The following is an 18,555-nucleotide window of genomic DNA, read 5'->3' on the forward strand; positions in this document are numbered from 1 at the left end:
TCTGATTTAAAAAAAAAAAAATCACTCTTTGTTTTGCCTTTTAAATTAGATTATTTTCCTTAGATTTAAGAGGGTCTCCTATGCTTTGATCACTGGGTTGACAATAAAAGCCCTGGCCGCGGACGCTCACTAGCCATCCTTGCTCAGTCACCTCTCTTTTCACACAGTTGCTTTCACAGTGTGGTCGCTGTTGAAAAGGCTGGCTGGGTGCCTTTTTATTTCGCTTGATGCCATTTTTACTGTAAGCATGGCTTTGTTAGAGTTGAAGTTTGAAAGCTTGGCCTTTATTTTTTGTTGTTGTTATTGCTGTTCCCCAACAGTGGGAACTACCGAGTGAATATTCTCCAACTTCAAAGCTTGTCAGTGGCTTTACCTTTTGGATAAAAATAATAGTGGCTTTCTGTTGATTGTGTGCACTGGCAATGCCTCGATGAACTGCAGGTTATAAACTCAGAGTATGGAGCATTAAATATGTATAGTGAGCTCTGCTTTAATGAACTTCCATCTGCCAAACATTTCTTTTGTTGAACTGAATAAGTGTCATTCCAGCAGCAGTTCCTTGCAGGCTAATTAGTTTTACTTAGCATTAAATTTTATCGACCTTTTCGGAAACCAGTTAAAAAACAGGGGGGAAAAAAACAAGGTTTAAATTGGCCACCTGCTGCTTATAAATTTTTATATTATCCTACTTATCTACATGGTCTTTTAGAATTACATATTCCTCCTAAATTACACACAGGCGCTTCACAAGGATTTTTCTGTGAAACATCCACTGTTCCCATTAGGTTCTGCACTGTAATTTTAAGTCCCAGGGAAAAAGGCATCTTGACGCATATTTATATGGGAGCGGAGGACTGAGAAGTTGAGTTAGTTCTAGTCTTTCTCCAGGGAATAAAAGTTTAGTTCAGACATTCTGGCACCTCCTGCCAGCCAATTACTGACACAGAATTGGCATCGACTTCAGAGAGGCTCTGCTCTGCCCTCGCTTATCAATCAGCCAAGAAAGGAGAAGGTAATTAGACAATATGTTTTGACAACACCGGTGTGAGATGTTATAAAGCTAGTCTTTTAAAATCACCTCTAACTGCACGCTTATTGAATTAAACTTCCCCAATTAGCAAGGAGCCATGCAAATGTTGCTTTCTGAAGCCGGCGGTTAGGCTACCTTGCAGCCCGTGGCTAAAGCCGTCTCCTCCAGCCGCCCGGCCCTGGTGGTTAGCATGCTTTAAAACGTGCAGCAATGACTAAATTGCAGCTTTGGTGAAGGTCTTTATGGACTCGTATCTAACCAGAGTAGCCAGAGTCCACACTGATAGCGCTTGCAGAATGCATGGCATGTTTTCCTAGCGATAGGAGAGAACCTCCTACTTCCGAAAAGTCATTTCAGAAGTCCTTTGGAGACCTTACCATTCCCTTACAAGTGAGTTATGGGGCTATTACGCAAAATTCTGAAAGAACTTATATTGCTTTTAATAGCAGCACTTGTAGTTAGGTCCAGAAGCTATAAACTGTAGTGATTATATGTTCAGAGGAGACTGCCCGCTGGTTTCAACAGCCGTGCTGCCTCCGGCTACCGAAGTGTGTGCAGGTAGTGTAGGATGCCCTGCTCTGCAGCCCATCCCACTGCGTGGACGGCTGCGTGTTCCACGCTCACAAACTCACCAGTGCTCTAAGTTTGGAAAAGCCGTGTTTGTGAAATGGCTCTCTGCCCAGGAATGCTGTGGTGGGTGAAGGTCTCTAGCAAGCAACGAGACCTTCATTTTGTGCCTCTGGCAGGATCCCGTTACACAGCATGTGAATGTTGCTTTTCATGTGGTTTTCTCTCTCTCTCTTGGATTCAAGCAGAGCCTTGGAACACCAAAGAGAAAAAGAGCAAGCAGGGTCCCAAAGGAAGAGCGAATGCCCAGAGAACGCAGGGCTGTACCTGTGCTGTTGCACTGTATTTACCCCGGCTCTGGCATTCATCTGTTCCGAGGAGAGGATGGGAGATGCTCCTTTTTCCCAGCAAATTTAGAAAAATCCAACCTCACGCATTAAGACTTGGGATTCCTTTTTTTGTTTGCTTGTTTAACTGCATTAAGAAGCCATTTTGTGATGTTCTTGCTGTGGCTTGATCATCGGGTGGGAGGCTCCTGTCCTGCCCCACAATCAAGGAAGCTGCAGCTCTTTACACTATACCCACGTGAGAAGAAAATGGGTAGAAGCAGCAGCAGAGTGGGTCAGGCTGGTTGCTGAGCTGCCCCGGAAGAATGTCCTCTGTGCAGAGGCAGCTTCCATAGCGTTCTTGAGTGGAACGGAACGTTTTGAGTGAGCGCTCTGCAGTGCTGCATGAGTAAGGAGTGTACAGGAGGAGCCCTGGTCTCACGCTGCCTGGAGAACTACAGCGAAATGAGCTTTCTGCTCCTTTGGGCTGGGAACCTGCTCAGAATCCCCATCAGCCATTTCATGCTTTTTTCCTCTAATGCCTTGCAGCAGCGGGACTCCTTGCTAATCCCTGAATGCTGCGGGGGTCGATACTGAAATCCAGCTATCCATGAGCTCTGCCACGCGTGTTTCTAGTATGGAAACGTCATTTATCCTTTAATAATGTATGTCACAGTGGAATGCATTATTAATCTGGGAAATGTGGAGGTTCAGAAGTCCTTTCTCTTGGGTCCTCTAGCCTGCCACCTTCACTTCATCTCCAAGACTGACTTGTGATCTAACATCAGCCACTCAAGCGTCATGGAGGCATCAAACCTCCTGTAGATGAGGGAGATTTACCAACATGGAATTCTTTGGCCCAGTCGCATCTGTCGGAAATGGTTCAGCCCAACGCAGGGGTCCCTGGGGCTGGTTAGAGACCTCTACCCAGTGATAACGTTGGAAAACTTGCTGTTTCATCTCAGAGCACTTGGGGTTTATTCTTCCCAAGAGGAACCCACAAGCCACAGTGAGATTCTTCCCTTTCTGCCTTTTCACATATAGATTGTAGTAAAGCCACACATTTAGGATGACAATGTGTTCTGATGTGCAGCTTGGTCCTCAAACCTCAGTTTCTCAGGGAAGGTGAAATCCATCAAAACCCAAGACCTGCATATGCCTGATGTAGCAAAATCCAGGCAACTCCCAACTCCCTGGGTACAGCAGTGACCCTGAATGTCTTCAGCTCCTCATTAGAGACAGAGCTGTGGTCCTTGAGCATTGCTGGGCTTGGAGGGAACCACCTCGCTGTGCCAGGACTCGAACACACAGGTTAGCAAACTTCAGCCTTTGCACCCACCGCTGCTGCGGGCTTGGGAGAGCCTTTGGTTTGGGATGCTGCATTGCATCAAAAGGTCATGAAAATAAAGGGAAATTCTTTCCCAGTTTTGCTTTTCTATGGAAACTGCAACGGGGAGACCTGAGACTCTAACTGCTGAGCGCCGAGCTGCCTCTCATTAGGCTCATTAAGTTTCTAATGGAGCAGGGCTTGGTGCTGCTGTCGTGTAAACAACTGCAGAGAGAGTTGGCACATCTAAGGTGGCAGGAGGGAGCAAACGCATCACCCAATGGGTTGTGACTTGTCAGGTGAGAGAGGGATTTCCCTCCTTGGGAATGGCTGGTGCTGCCTCCCAGGATGGCTGGTGGTGGTCATGGTTTTGGGGTTTCTGATGAAAGCAGACTCCCTTAGCCAGAAGTGCTCCCCCAGGCTATGCAAGGGGAATGGGGAATCATCAGTTGGATCCTAGAAGCTCCTCAGGGAGTAACAGAGGAGGGACCAGCTCTGTCACGTCTTCCCCCATAATGGAGCACATCTAGGGATCATTTCTGGGCAACACAAGGTCCTCGTGCTGGGACAACACATGCGACTTCATCCATTATGCCAATATCTCAAGACTAAATGTCATTTTTCTTGATAATTTTTTTTTTCCTGCAGAGTTTCTTTTTAATACAGGCCACTGATTTGCAGGGCTGGAGGTCCCGGTGGCAGCAAAGGCTTTGTCATCCCAGGCTGTGCCCTCTCCAACAGCTGCATCCCTGGGTGAAGGGGATGGTTGTTTGGGGCTGTTCCCAGCTCGGGTGGGTCAGTCCTGCCTGGGACAGCTTCGAGTCCCTCTGCTATGACGGAAAGCGGGTGCTAGAGCAGACAGTCCTCTTGCCCGCAAAGCCTCATGGTGTCCTCAGGTGTCCCCAGTGACGCTGCAGCCCAGCACCGTGTGGTGTGGAAGAGGAGGTGATGGCAGTGAGCACTGGGACGGGGACGTGCTGGCAGGGCCAACTGGGTCTCGCTCTTGGCGAACAAAGCAAGCGGTTCTTTAACTGAGACCTCAGCCACCCAGCCTGGGTGTCACAAAAGATATCTTCAGCTTCTGGGTGCCATCAGGAGGATACTTACTGCCTCCATTTTTCTTCCTCTGCCCTCCACTCGGCAGCTGGCAGAGAGTGGAAAACCGAAATGATTTGCATACTTCTGTCAGGTTTTGAGGCAAAGCATTTTAGTCTTCTGCACTGATCTTTCACCTGATCTGGGATAAATTCAGGTGGTGTCTTATCCTCCTTTAAAGATTTTGAGCTCGATGTCTGCCTCTGGTGCTGCATTTGTTCTTTTGCGATGAATTATCTCATGTATTCACATTTAATTTTATCTCTGGTCTGACAGAGTGTATATTTCTCTCATGTTGGTATTGAAATATTTCAATGCAGGTTTTTGTACTGTTGAATTTTCCGTATATTTTTCCCTCCAAATTAAATTTTTATCTCTGCTCTGTCATTTTAGTTTTTCTAGTATTTTAATAAAATAATGCAGAGGGGATAAAAATGAGGGGAAAAACACAGCAGCTGACGGCTTCGTACTTCACTACACACTCCTCTTATCCCAGAACTCAGGAATTTAGGGACAAAGTAACCCAGCACAAGGAACTGAGAATGCCCTTGAACTTCCATAGATATTCATTTGTTCACCCAAGGCAAGCAGAAGAATGGTATCTCTGCACTTGTAAGGTTGCTGTATTGATAAAGCAAGCAGGGGATGGTTGCACAGCTCTGAAGAGTCAAGACACCGTCCTGCAGGATCCTCTAGGAAGAGACGATGCTTTGTGGGAATCATGGCCTTTTGTGGCTTGGCTGGGTTGTAGCAGAAGATTGAGGGAAGTAAAATGTCTTGGAGGTTGCCCAGAGGTGGTGGATGCCCCATCCCTGGAGACATCCCAGGCCAGGCTGGACGGGGCTCTGAGCAACCCAAGCTGGTGAAGATGTCCCTGCTCATGGCAGGGGTGGCACTGGATGAGCTTTGAATTTCCCTTCCAGCCCAAACTATTCTATGAGTGGACAGGATTTCCACTCCTCTTTGTGGCCATGGGTGAGATTTGCAGATTTCCTGGCACACAATGATCTACTTGGGGTAAGCTAAAGAAGTATACATAAGAGGTCTTCCTTTCTATCGAAGTGAAAACATCACTACTATAAGCATGATTTTTTGAGAGGTTTCTCTCTCTGTCCTTTTCCCACCCTTTGAGACCAGGATATTGCCTCAGACCATGTGTACATGGAGAGAAAAGCAAGGACATACATCCCAAAGAGGAGTTTGGTGCCGAAAGAGCTTGTTGCATTGTGGCTCCAGAAAGCATTTCCCTTAGTGCGTGGAGCTGATGCTGGCCGGGGAGCTCGTGGTGGTGGCTCAGCGTCCAGCCCGCCTGTCCTCCCTCAACTCCCCACCAGAACGAGTGGCATTTCCAGTTAGCAAAGCCTCCAAAATAAACGTGTGATTTTTTTGATGCATCTTTTGCTAACCCCTGGTGTGTCTTTTCCTGCAGCGTACATACCGAATGCCAAAGGATATCCACGTTGAACCAGAGAAGTTTGCTGCAGAACTGATCAATCGTTTGGAGGAAGTACAAAAGGAACGTGAAGCAGAGGAGAAATTAGAGGAGCGCCTTAAACGCGTTCGAGCGGTTAGTAACCTCCTTGCCTCCTCTACCAGCCTGGGGGTCTGTCTGTGTACCCTGCACCACAGGGAGCTTTCAGCTGCTGTGGAAGCAACCGGAGTGACCACTTCCCTGCTCCAACAGCCACGGTCATCACTTGCACGGGGGCTTCTGGAGGCTCCCATTGCCCCAGGAGCTTCCATGGTGCTGTTCCCCCTTCCATGCAGGGCTCTGTGAGCTCCAGCACACCCTCTCTGCCGTAAGGTACCAGCTATGGCACAGCAGTGCCCGCTTTTGCCACCAGTTAGGGGCTGTGGATGCTCTCCATCATCTTCTCCAGTACCCTCGCTCTCCTGACTTTGTGAGCAATGCCTTCCATGTGAGGATGGGGACTATGTGACAGGGGTTTGCCTTCCCCTGTGGGGTTTATGTGATCCCTATTTCAGCCACAAATGGTACCCAGATGGCAGGTGTTGTTTTGCTTGGCGGTGTTTGTGTCTGCCATCGGGCCGTTCCTAGCACAGCCAAAAGAGTTCTGCCCATCAGTGCCTAGCACATCCCTAGAAGATTTGGAACTGGTCAGGTGTAGCATCCAAAACCCCTCTCCTGGGCAGAGAAACACACTGACTCCATGTGGGTGGCTGGGGAAACAGAGCCCCTGGCACTGCTGGGGCCTGGCAGAGCTCAAGGACTTGGTAGATGAACCAAGGGAAGCGTGCAAGGCCTTTAGCTCCACAACAAGCTCCAAATGGAAGAGAATTCACTATTGGCCGTCTAGTATTACCTGTGTGGAACACCCTGTTCCACAGTATTGACACTGTGTCTTCCGTGGTACTGCACCTCACAGCTACCTGTGCATCTTGCGCTGGGGTATGGGAGAGCTTTCAGAGGACATCACAGTGTTACTGAACATCACCCATATCAGTGTAACACGAGTGTCTGCAGTGAATAGCTGCCCTGGCCCTGAGGCAAGGGCTCTGTGCACAGGAACTCGCAGCTCTCCCCGAAAACAGAGGTGTGGGTGCCCATGTCAGCTCTGTGCTGTTGGAGAAGCTGAGCTGCTGGGGCTCCAGGGCAGAGCCTTCAACCCCATTAGCGTATTTTTAAATATTCATCAATATGTTTAAATGTTTATCTTTAAACACAAAAAAAAAGAGCTGTAGGTTGTAGTATTTGCTTTAAATCATATGGATATTTCAAATGTGGAGAAGTGCAGAAGGCAGAGGGATCTGTAAGCTTCCCCCAGCTCCAGGTGTTGTCCAGATAGCTCCCTTCACATCTGCATCCAGCACCCAGCCAGAAAAGGCCATGAGGTGCTCTTTTGTGATTAGATTCCTATTCTTCTGGAATTGGTCCATTTTTCTCTCTGGTACCTATTGCTTTCTAGACAAAGCTGATTTAACCAGCAGCATTGTCTGCTAACACAGTCCTAGAGCACTCTTCGTCCTCCTCCTCCTCCTCCCATGGCAGCCTCCACCTGTACCAGACCACATTATCCCAGCCCTCTGCCTCCTTGAAGAAGCTGCCAGTAGCAATACTGTAAAATCAGCAAATACCTATATGCCAGAGAATAAATTTAAGTCTGTTTAAACACATTTTTGTGTGACTTAATCTATTTTTAAGCCCAGGACTCCCACTAATGCTATATATTAAACCTCTTTGCTGTCTCCAGAATGTATTTCATTGACTGGCTGGCATCTGGCATTAGCCATTCAGGAAAAACTCAGAGTAAGCAATTGTAGCTTTTTTAGGTCAGCACTTAAGGTGCAGGAGCTGCTGGTATCAGCAAGAGAAGAGCTTGAATCCTGATAGATCACAGGGATTTTTTCTATGACCTGAGCACCAGGACTATAGGGTAACCTCTTACCAGGTCTGCATGGCTCACTGAACAGCAGCACAGGGAAAACCACGAGTGTTAGTCACGCTAGGTAGTTATCACCTTAGCAGAGAAGCTGGAAATATTTTGCGAAAACTAGGAAAAACAAGATTTTTTTCTCCCTCATACTGAGCAATCTGCAGGTTCCCTTTCAAAGCCACATCATGCAGTAACGTTGAGAAGAGGCATCTGATTTAGAGCCATACGGCTTTTACTGGAAAGACTGTTTCTTGTTTTTGAAAAAAAACCCTCTGAATTCATTAATTTTTCTGAGCAACACAGGAAAGGATTAGAGGATACGCATGTTCCCTTATTACTTTTTGAGCCGCTTCAGCCTCATGTCCCTGTAGGAAGCTGCAGGATTGTATCGTACAAATCAGTATCGTATCATACAGATCACTCTGTCTTTGTCTGAACTGAGCGAATTGAAAATCAGCCAGGAGAAGCAAAGCCAGTGCTGAGATTCTCACTGCTTGAATATAAAACATTGCCAAAATAAAGAGGGAATTCATTTGCACGATGATTGAAAATGCACCCGTGGTTAGGTGAGCTGTTTCGCCCTACTGACCAGTAGCAGCCTGATGTGTGGGACTGGGAGAAGGCAGAGGAGGAGGTTTGCAGCAAGATATCGCTTGCCCATAGCTCATCAGTGCAGATTTCAGCCTCCAAATTCAAAGGGAAGGGCACCCCCGAGCTTGCTGCAGAGCAAAAATAGCTCAGCAGACAGTCAGCAAAGTTGAAGCCTGCATCTCTCTTGCTGCCGCTCCCGGATGGAAGAGCTTTCTGACAGTATTATGTCAACCAAGCACCATCTAGTGGTAATGGCACCCGGGGCTGCCCGGCGCACCGCAGCGAGATGCCGAAACACGGCTCTGGAGCTCCCACCAGCCCTGTGTTGGGGAGAGCTGAGTCCCTGGAGGGGGCTGCTCCCCAGCCCCGCGGGTTCCTTCGGTGTAAAACACCGCGGTTGCCACCTCTTGCCTGTGCCTCCTTGGTCCTTGCGTTGTCTTGTCTTCCCTTTCTGCAGCACGGGCAGGGTGAGGGTGCTCGGTGGCAGGCTGGGCCGCGGGCTGGCGTGGGCAGCGTCGGTGAGAGCAGGGGTTGCGGCTGCGTTGCCGGGCTGGGGCTGCGGTCAGGTAACCCGGGCAAGGAGCACCTGGCAATGCACCGGTGCATGTGGTGGAGACACAGCGCAGCTCTGCCGTGTCCAAACTCCCGCCTTACAGTCCCAGCTTGGGCTGCCCTGACCTCATGCCCTTTGTTGTTTTTCCCACTGCAGACTAAGAACAGTGAACAGATTTAGCAGAATTAGTATCTGCAGCCTTGACTCAAACCTTTGGCCTCTGCCCTGCTCAAGGAGAGAGGACAGCTTAGCTTAGGCACCCAAATTTCTTCCTTAGCTGCCATTATCTTCTGCTGTTGGGGCTTTCCTACCCAGTGCGAGGCTGAGACCAGCACCTGGGGGAGTGAGAAGCCAGCTGTCCTGGGCTGCCTGCACACCCCCTGCCCCAGCAGCACTTGCTCCTGCCTGGGGTCCAGATCTCCTGCGCAGTGACACAGATGAGCTGAGCCGATGCAAACCAAGAGCGAGTCAATGCACCCATCTCCTTCCCTCAGTCCACCCTGATCTCAGTCTCAGAGCAAAGCGAAGTTCCATGTCCCAATTTTTGGCAAGATGGGATTCCAGGCAGCCAGAGGATTTCCCGGATCCTAGGCACCCATCTGGCTGGACCACCCTGGGTTTTCAGTGCCGTGCCACCCTGCTCCGGTGTGACAGCAGAGCCAGAGCTCTGGGCTCTGAACGAAGGACGCGCTGCTCTTCCTCAGGGATCTGTGCTGGGGTCAAATCTTGTCCTGCACGTTAGTTAGTGTTTAAACCTAAGAGTTTTCTAGGAAGTAGGTACCAGCCCTAAAAGCCTCCCAAGTGCTGGGTGCATCTTCGGGCTTTCATAAACTGCAATAAACGCCTACCCCAGTGGCAGGGATTTAGTCAGCACATGCTTCATCTTCTCCCTGAGCGAGGTGCCCAGGGACGGTGGTTGGCAGGCTGCAGTGTGGCAGACTGAAGGTGCCTCCAAAGTTCTTCAAAGCCATTTAGTTAGAAAGTGGTGCGTCCCCTCCAGACATGGGCATCGTGTCACCCCTCAGGCTTGCGGTACCCATGCCTTTGGCACTTTCAAAGCCTGGCATTGTCCCTGGCTCAAGTTTGAATCCCCAGGTGTGACACTGGGAGGAAGTCTGTTATTTGCTTTCTTGCTGTGTGGTTGGCAGCTGAGACTTTGAAGCTGGTTAGCAAGTGATGGATGATGACATCTGACAGGCAAAGCTGACGGGAGTCAGTGTTTTCTAGCAGATGCATTTGTCTGGCAGGGCAGAGATACCCTGTGCTGCAACCGATTTCTTTACTGTGCCAAAGGAGGAAAAGAGAGCGGGATTAAAGGACTCACTGGAATCCTGCTTGTGTAATTAAAAAGAATAGGAATCCTGACTTCCAATAGAGAAACTTCATAAATATTTGAGTTTATGTTGGAGTGTAAAATAGTTTGTCAGCATCAAAACTGTGGCTGTCAGCATGGAGGAGTTTTATTCTTCCTGGCAAGGACTTAAAAGTTGCTAACAGCGTGTCCTGGACCGTTGTGAACTACAAGAACAAGCAGTTAGTTCCAGCTTATTTCTTTATCTGTGTGAAGTGCTTCCCTCCAGCCTTAGCATGCCCAGGAGAAATCAATGTTTGATTTTCAAAACCATTCATGCAGCTGTCGACCTTCAGTTGCCCCCTCCTGTTACAAACCTGCCGTTGGATTTGCCTTGTGAAATAGTCATTTGTGTGAGAACCCCCCTGGTCTCGCCTGACTCAAGAACGATTTTGCCACATATCCTGTAACTTTGGGCTTTATGTGATGGGCTTTGAAGTGGTGCCGTACCAGGGGCTCACAGGAAGTCGCAGGTACGATGCGGTAAGTTGTGTTTCCACCGCTGGTTGTTACGGAACCACCTCCAAGGGACTTAAGGAGCTTTTTGGTAAGGTTCTGCCTGCTCATGCATCTGATTGAGTTGTTTCACTCGTCAGCTGCGTCTGTAAACCTGGGTGGTGATGTGTGGGCTGCCTGTCGGAGGTTGCCTCAGTCTCTTCAGGTAACATGTGGAGACCCTTGCTAATGGTGGCTCAAAAAGCAGGTACAGGGACCTGAGCAGCTCTGCTCGGTGGCAGCAAGACTGCACAGGCTTGGGTGGAGCATCAGGAAATGTTCTGCAGGAGGGTGGCACAATCTGGGACAGGTCTCCAGAGGGCTGGTGGATCTCCCTCTTGAAGGTTTGCAAGATCTGGCGGGACAAAGCCAGGCCTGACCCCCTCAAGGGTTGGCTGCAGTCCTGCTGCGGGTGGGAGGTGGGACTGGAGACCCCTCCTGCCGCCCTGCTGTCATTCTCTGATTGTCCTCGTGTTTCTTGCAGGAAGAAGAAGGTGAGGATGCAGATATCTCTTCTGGTCCCTCGGTCATTAGCCACAAGATGCCTTCCGCCCAAGCCTTTCATCATTTTGCTCCTCGTTACTCTGAGATGGGCTGCGCTGGGATGCAGATGAGAGATGCTCATGAAGAAAACCCAGAAAGCATCCTTGATGAACATGTCCAGCGTGTGATGAAAACACCAGGCTGCCAGTCTCCAGGACCTGGCCGCCACTCTCCTAAGCCACGGTCCCCAGAAAGTGGCCACTTAGGAAAGCTGTCAGGGACACTAGGAACAATTCCTCCAGGACATGGCAAGCATGCAACAAAATCAGGAATGAAACTGGATGCAGCTAACTTATACCACCATAAACATGTCTACCACCACATCCATCACCACAGCGTGATGAAACCAAAAGAGCAGATCGAGGCCGAGGCCACTCAGCGAGTGCAGAACAGCTTTGCTTGGAATGTAGATTCACATAACTATGCAACAAAGTCACGAAACTACACTGAAAACTTGGGCATGGCCCCCGTCCCCATGGACTCGTTAGGCTACAGGTGAGTCCCAAAGCTGTGGCTTCTCTAGGAAGCTCTTTCATAAATGGGCTGTATCGTGCCAGTGAAACAGGGTGATTAAACCATGTTTTCTCGTTAAAGCCTGTGCTGGGACATGGTTTAAGGGCTGCCCACTGCTCTTCCTCTTTAGAAATGGATGTGTTTCCCGATAACCTTTATAGACCCCTTTTAATGTCTGTGATCTGATGCTGAAAGACACCCTCTAACCAGGGTTTTTAATGGCCTTAGTTGTAATGTAGGTTTTCTGCTCCTTAAAGCAGTGGAGGTGCATAGAAATTGCAGATGCTGGTCTGCTTCCCCATGTATCAGGAGTTGCTAAGTATAGAGCTGTGCCTCGGGATCTGGGTAACCACTCTCCTCAGGTATTCATGACAGGACAAAAACGGTCTCCATATTGCAAGGCCTGACCCACTCACCAGAAAAGCTCCTTTCTCTTCCTGTCGAAGCGATGGACAGGGTGCTGCCGTGGCACCCTGTCCCAAGGGGACGTTCTCTGGGGCAGGGGACCCTCTGCCCGGGAAAGACATGGAGCTGCCTTACGGGCTTTTGTCCATCTTCCCTTTGCTGCTTGAATTCCTGCGTCCCGTCTGTGCTGAGAGGGTGAAGCCGCAGGGGAGAGCTGTGCTCACCCCAGCTCCCCCAGGCGCTAGGTTTGGGGTGATGCTTTGCAGCGTACTGGGGTGGGATCATTGGGGATGATGCTGAAATTCTCCCTGTTTCTTCAGAGCTGTTGCTTCAACAGAGCATGAGTCTGGCCATGCTGGGTCAACCCAAAGCCCTGTCTAGACACAGGACCCTCTCTAGCATGGACTACAGCACATATTAAGGGGAATTTAAGAGGGCATATTCAGAGCTTTCCTTCCTGTGGCACAAACTCACAGTTCCTGACAAATTAGGGGGCTTCGCAAGACAAGAGTTTGCATCTAAACAGTCTTGTTTGGCACCACCCTGTGGTGGCTGGTCTGGCTCCTTGCTGAACCCAGCTGGGCTGCTGTCCCCCTACCCCCCACGGCTGTGCCTGTGTCTCTGGGTTTATTACAACTTGCCAAAAAAGGTCCTTTTTTTGGTTTGCACTGAAAACCTGCTCCTGGATAATTACATTTGATACCCACTAGTCCTCGTGTGGGGAGACGCAGAGAAGCTGTCAGTTTGCTCTGCCTTAGGAAATCTTCAGCAACCTCTCTCCAGGTTTTTTCCTTAAAAAATCAGCCAAGCTGCCTGGGGGCCTGTTACTCCTCTGTGGTGTTAAGGTTGTTTTTACTGTAGGGAGGGAAGGTCCTATGGAGTAAAGTGGGTGGATGATTAGGATGGTCCCATGAAGCCACGGGCTGTGGCAGTGACAGGCCAGCACGGGTGAATTCTGCGTGACCTCGTGAGCGTGGGGCTGCCCGGCTGGGCACGTGGGCCCGCGTGTGGGCAAGGGGTTTCTGTAGGAGCTGTTCCTGCAGCCGTAAGCATGGCTGGAGTGTCAGTTGCTGCCTGGAGCACGTTTGGCCACTGTGTTTGACGTGGCTGGGCTTTCAGTGCATGAGAGCCTGTGGGAGGCAGCCCACCCTGCTGGGATGTGATCTTCCACCCTGATGTGAAGCCTCAGTTCAAGTCAGGGTGAGAAGTGGATGCTGGGCACGGCAAATCAGCAGTTTGGGGTGTCAGTGAATTAAGAAAGGGCTCAAGTTTCAAGCAGTGTCTGGCACAGAAAGGCAGCTGGCGGATTGCAGCCCCAGGATGAACCTCATGCTCCGTAGCTGGTAGCTGGATGGAGAAGCCGCTGTGCCTGGGTCTGGCCAGTCTTGCTTTAGCCTCAACCACGGCACGGCTGGTTTGAGCTGTGGTAGAGCCAGGGGGCTGTGCAGGGCAGCCAGGGCCACCGCCACAGGCAGCACCAGACCCCGGCAGGGCTGAGTAAGTCTGGAGATAGATGTGTCCATCCTCTGCCACAGTCTGCAGTGGTTTGGCTTAGGCAAAACGCTAATGTCTCAAGCTTTGTTCTTGCAGCGGGAAAGCAAGTCTGCTCTCAAAAAGAAATGTTAAGAAGACTGATTCAGGGAAAAGTGATGGTGCCAACTATGAGATGCCAGGATCTCCTGAAGACGTGGAGAGAAACCAGAAGATCCTTCAGTGGATCATAGAAGGAGAGAAGGAGATCAGCAGGCATAAGAAAACAAACCATGGGTAAGGGCTGGCAGAGTGAGGGGTCTTCACACTGTTGTGTTGTGTCCCCTGCACAGGGCATGTGTGTCTGGGCTGTCTGGCACTCTGCCTTGTTCCTGGAGACTTTGGGAAGACAAGACTTCACCAGGCACAAGGGTTTAGGCACTTTGGAGACTGAGGATTGATCGGGGGCTGGTTTTTCTGCAGGATGACTTGTGGTCATGGTAGGGGAGGGTTGCAGCCCCAGGAGAATCTCACAAATCACTGCTGTGGTTCCGAGGTGGATAACACGGTGTGCAGCAGGCAGGGTTATTCCTTTAAGCATTTGCTGTCTGTAAATGCCTGTTACTCCTGGAAGGTGCTGATAGAAATGCAGAACCTGCTGTGCTGGAGTCGTGGGTCCTGAGCCAGCAGTTCAGCACAGCTCAGGGTCGCCCAGCTTTTCAGCTTGCTGGGAGCATCCTCTGGGCTGGCCTCGCCTGCCTCGAGCTGAGCTGAGGACATGGCTGGCTCAGGGATCTCTCTGGAGTTGCGCAGATCCGCAGGCACAGATCCTCAGTCACAGTCTGGTCAGGCTCTGGCAAAAAACAGAGCTTGGTGGATGCCAACGAGAGGGGTCTGGGGTCTCGTCCCCACTGATGCAGCGGCGCTGAGTGGTGGAGCTGCTGGTGTTTTCTTCCATGCCGGACAGTAGAAGCCGGGGCGGGTTGCACTGCGGGCAGCTGAGGCTGAGCGCCAGAGCCACGAATGGTGCCAGGTCAGCAAGGAGCCCGGCAGCAGAATCAGCTGCTGGGGCTGGGGAAGGACGAGCACGTCCCTGCAATGTCCCTTTTCCTGGAGCTGCTGAACAGCGGCTCACGGAGAGGCTCCCAGCCTGGGAGGGCATCTTCTGGGGCAGTGTCACAAATGGTGGAGCTGCATTTTGCTGGTTTTATTCTTATGTATTGTGTGCTTGATGAGAGCCCTTAAACAGACCTGTGGGCTTTGCGTCAGGGTTGGGTTGCTCACCCTGATGTCTCAGGACTTGCTGTCCTGAAATCTCCTCTAGAGGTGGATGGTGGTCTCCTCCCCTTGGAAGCTGTGCTGTAAGGAACTTCCAGTGGTGCCCATGTGCAGCTGCAGGAACAATAGGTCCATCTAGGAGTGACAGTGCACCACAGCAGAGCCACCCGGCAGTCCATGTAAAACCTTTGTGTTTGTGTGCAGATCTTCGGGTGCTAAGAAGCAGCTGTCCCATGATATGGTCCGACCCCTCTCCATCGAGCGACCTGTTGCAGTGCATCCATGGGTCAGCGCTCAGCTCCGGAACGTTGTCCAGCCTTCTCATCCCTTCATCCAAGATCCTACCATGCCGCCCAATCCAGCTCCCAACCCACTCACCCAGCTGGAAGAAGCTCGCAGGAGGTTGGAGGAGGAGGAAAAAAGGGCTGGAAAACTCCCCCTTAAACAAAGGTATGGTGATAAGGTCTGGTTGTGCATGGGAGGGAAGGGGGGGACTGCTCTGAAGGTGGCCAGCTGAGGGAGGTGTTGATTCTGCTCTGGTCTCCAGCTCCCAGCACCAACTGCATGCAAGCCTGAGCAGAGAGGTCAGAGAAATCTGTCCCAGTCACTCTGATGTGGTGATGCAAATGCCAAAACCCACCTTGAGGGCGTGGGCTTGTGTTTTGTGACTGGAGAGCCTGGAAATGCCCATGGGAGAGTGGGGAAGGGGCTGCTGAGAGCTTGAGGAGAATCTGGCTGGGGGAACATGTCTGGAGGGACATGGAATGGGAGAGCTGATTGACTCTCCACTCATTCACACTTGCACGATGATTTCAAAGGTTGGTGTAGGAGCAGAATTCAGCAGGACGCAGCAAAATTAAGTGCAGGAAAAGATGTGTTTGCTCGTTATCTACGTCTCCTGCATCTGGATGGGAGCACTGCCCTGTGTCCCGCTGCAGCAGCACTGGCTGCGTGGCCCTGTCCAGGTCACTGCATCTTCCTGGGACTCAGCTCCTGCCTGTTGCAGAGCGAATTCTCCTGCTCCTGTGTTATCTTTCAGGGAAGGTTGTCCACCAGGCACATGGAGCTCTCAGATGAAAAGCGTTTTGGAAGTGCTGGATAATTACTGTTAACAGCTAAAAGCACTTAGTCCATTAAAAACCTTTCACAGCTTTATAGCTGTATTCTGAGAACTTGAAACTTTGACATCTGACTCTTAGAAACATGAGTGTAATTTTAAAAAGCTCTGTTAATTGCCGAGCTCCAATTATTTTTGCTTGCAGTGACCATGTAGCAGACTTCTGCGTATTTATATCAGAGCACTGATTGAAAGCCAGGTAATTAGAAGGCTCTCCCAAGTCAGAGTAAGCCAAGTTTATTTGTCCTACCTTTCAGTTGGTATAATTGGATAGCGTTTATTAGTAGAGTCGTTTATAGTGATACGAAATTCACGCACCTTCTCCAGAAATGTCTAGATGCAGATACGCACTTTGGAAACATCAACCTGGGCTAAATGCATATGCAATTAATACTCTAATACTAATTTGGCATGTATTGTAAGCGTAGCTTTTGTAGGAGTCCCGTGGCACTGTGGTAGGTGCGGTGCAGACCAGCGGGAGGACACGCACTGGGCTGCTCTGTGTTCGCTGCCTCCCCACAAGGTCCAGCTCTTCTCCCGGTGACACAGGGTCCCTCCGATGTACCCCATGCAGGGAAAGCCAGGGAGCTGTGTTTGCCGGTGGGGAACTGCTCATGAAAAGCAAATGTGCCTGTGCCAAGTAGCAGGCAAGAATGGATGCAGCGGTCCCCAGGGATTTCAGGGTGTTGAAATCTCTCTGCTGGGTTTTGGCAGGACTGGGTGCTCCGGCTGGAGTACACCTGAGCCAGCAGCTTCTTAGAGAGCTCCTGCTGTGGTTGGCACAAGAGCCTGCCTGAAAACAGACCCCACGGCTCTTTCGAGAGCAAAGGAGAAATGGAGAGGGGAGCTCATGTGAAAAAAACAGTTATTTCAGTCGGGAGCTTTGGAGAGCTCTGGAAAATTTGAGCCAGTGTTCAAGTTTGTCAACAGCCTCAGGGAAGCGCGGTGGCCATGGCAGGAGAGGTGGAGGTGGGCCCAGAGGTGTCTTTGAGCTTGAGCTGGTTGCGGGAGGAGAACGCAACGTGCCGGCTTTGTGTGCCCAAGCTGACCTGGCCAGCACGGTTACCCGGCCGTGGGTACCCGGCCCGGCAGCCGCTCTCCTCAGCACAGCCCTGGCCAGCAGTGCCCTTCCCCAAATCGCTGCCTGTGCCCTGCCGGGGGGGCCAGCAGCCCCGCTCCCACCCAGCACTGCCCGTGAGAAATACACGAGGTATCTGCAGTGCCTGGACTGGCAATTGTAAATATTATTTTAGAAACCACACTTCCGTTGCAGAAAAAGCCATTCTCTCCCTATTCCGCAGTGTTTGGAGGGCTACTGATCTCTGAGGTAGCCACCTGGCTGCTGCTAGCAATGCAGGGTTATGTGTCTGGTACTGCATGACCGGCAGATCCGGTGTGCCCAGCATTGGTGTCCCAGTTACCATCAGGTTTTTCCATGTACAGCCAGGTTTTGAGCCATTTTCTGTAGCTCAGTGTCACAGTTCAATTACGTTCGCAGCTGGATGAAGTAATTACTACCAGCTCTTCAGAGAATAGATTTTTGCCAGCAGTGAGAACATTAGCCTGAGCTCGGTTGGGAATTAATTGGGTTGGGCCAAGCCTGGAAGAGGAGCAGAGCTGGGGCCTGGGACACCTCCCGAGGTGACATCTGCTGCGTGCGTTTCAGGCTTTCCAGAGCTCTCCAGCCCCAGGGCTGAGTTGGACCGAGCTGGTGCCCAGACTTTGTGTCCCTGTCACAGCACCAGCGGGTTATACGGCCAAGAAATTGGGAGTGTGCTGAAGTGCAGATGCAATAGGTGGGGCGGGGGCTGCAGTTTCTGTACCGGAGAACGTTTGTGCTTGTGACACATGCAGCAAGGGGGGGTGATCCCAGGAGGGCAGGTGGTCCCAGAGGGCACACCTGGCTGTGTTTCTGGGTCACGCTGCTGCCAGGAGGTGGGTGCAGGTGGAAGCCTTAATGAGGCAGGGCCCAGAGAGGGTCTGGTTTGGGTAAGCCGTGCTCTCAGGAGATCTCTTGGCGATGACGAAAGTGGAGATAGTTGTGTTGTCTCATTCTTCTGAGAGGAGCTCTTGGAAAATCACATTTTCAGTGATTCTGTATTTTTAACTCTCACTCTGTGGAGCAGTGCGGAGTTTCTGCTTTTGGGCATAGTTTTCAGGCACATCTCTGCTCGGGAAAGAGGTGAGCACTGGAGCCGGGCTGAGCATATTCAGAAACGACTTTTCAGGGATACGTTGGCAGGAGGAGGAGGAAGGAGGCTCCCAGCCGCCAGCACGGTCTCCGTCTTGTTTTGACTGCAGCAGAGCTTGGGGGTGTCCTCTCCACCTCCACGGGTGAAGGAGAAGGGCATCCCCAGCTGTGCTGCCTGCACAGGGCCCGGGGGTTTGTCCCCACGTCCCCAGGTGTGCAGCTGCGCTCTCTCAGTCACAACTTGTTTCTAGCAGGATTAAAGAGAAGCTCAGGGGCTCTGAGGTTTTCCAAACCCCTTCAATTAACTT

General features: G+C 50.9%; 1 protein-coding gene across 1 annotated transcript in view; it reads left to right on the top strand.

Annotated features, from left to right (window-relative positions):
* Positions 1-18,555, top strand: part of AXIN1 (axin 1) — a 71,384-nt gene that overhangs the window by 48,621 nt on the left and 4,208 nt on the right. The window contains exons 5-8 of the mRNA XM_065644997.1: positions 5,775-5,912; positions 11,215-11,768; positions 13,782-13,958; positions 15,144-15,389. Of these exons, the coding sequence (XP_065501069.1) occupies positions 5,775-5,912; positions 11,215-11,768; positions 13,782-13,958; positions 15,144-15,389 (1,115 nt within the window). The remainder of the gene's footprint in view (positions 1-5,774; positions 5,913-11,214; positions 11,769-13,781; positions 13,959-15,143; positions 15,390-18,555) is intronic.

The sequence above is a fragment of the Caloenas nicobarica genome, chromosome 14 (assembly GCF_036013445.1).
Source record: "Caloenas nicobarica isolate bCalNic1 chromosome 14, bCalNic1.hap1, whole genome shotgun sequence".
Classification (NCBI taxonomy): domain Eukaryota; kingdom Metazoa; phylum Chordata; class Aves; order Columbiformes; family Columbidae; genus Caloenas; species Caloenas nicobarica.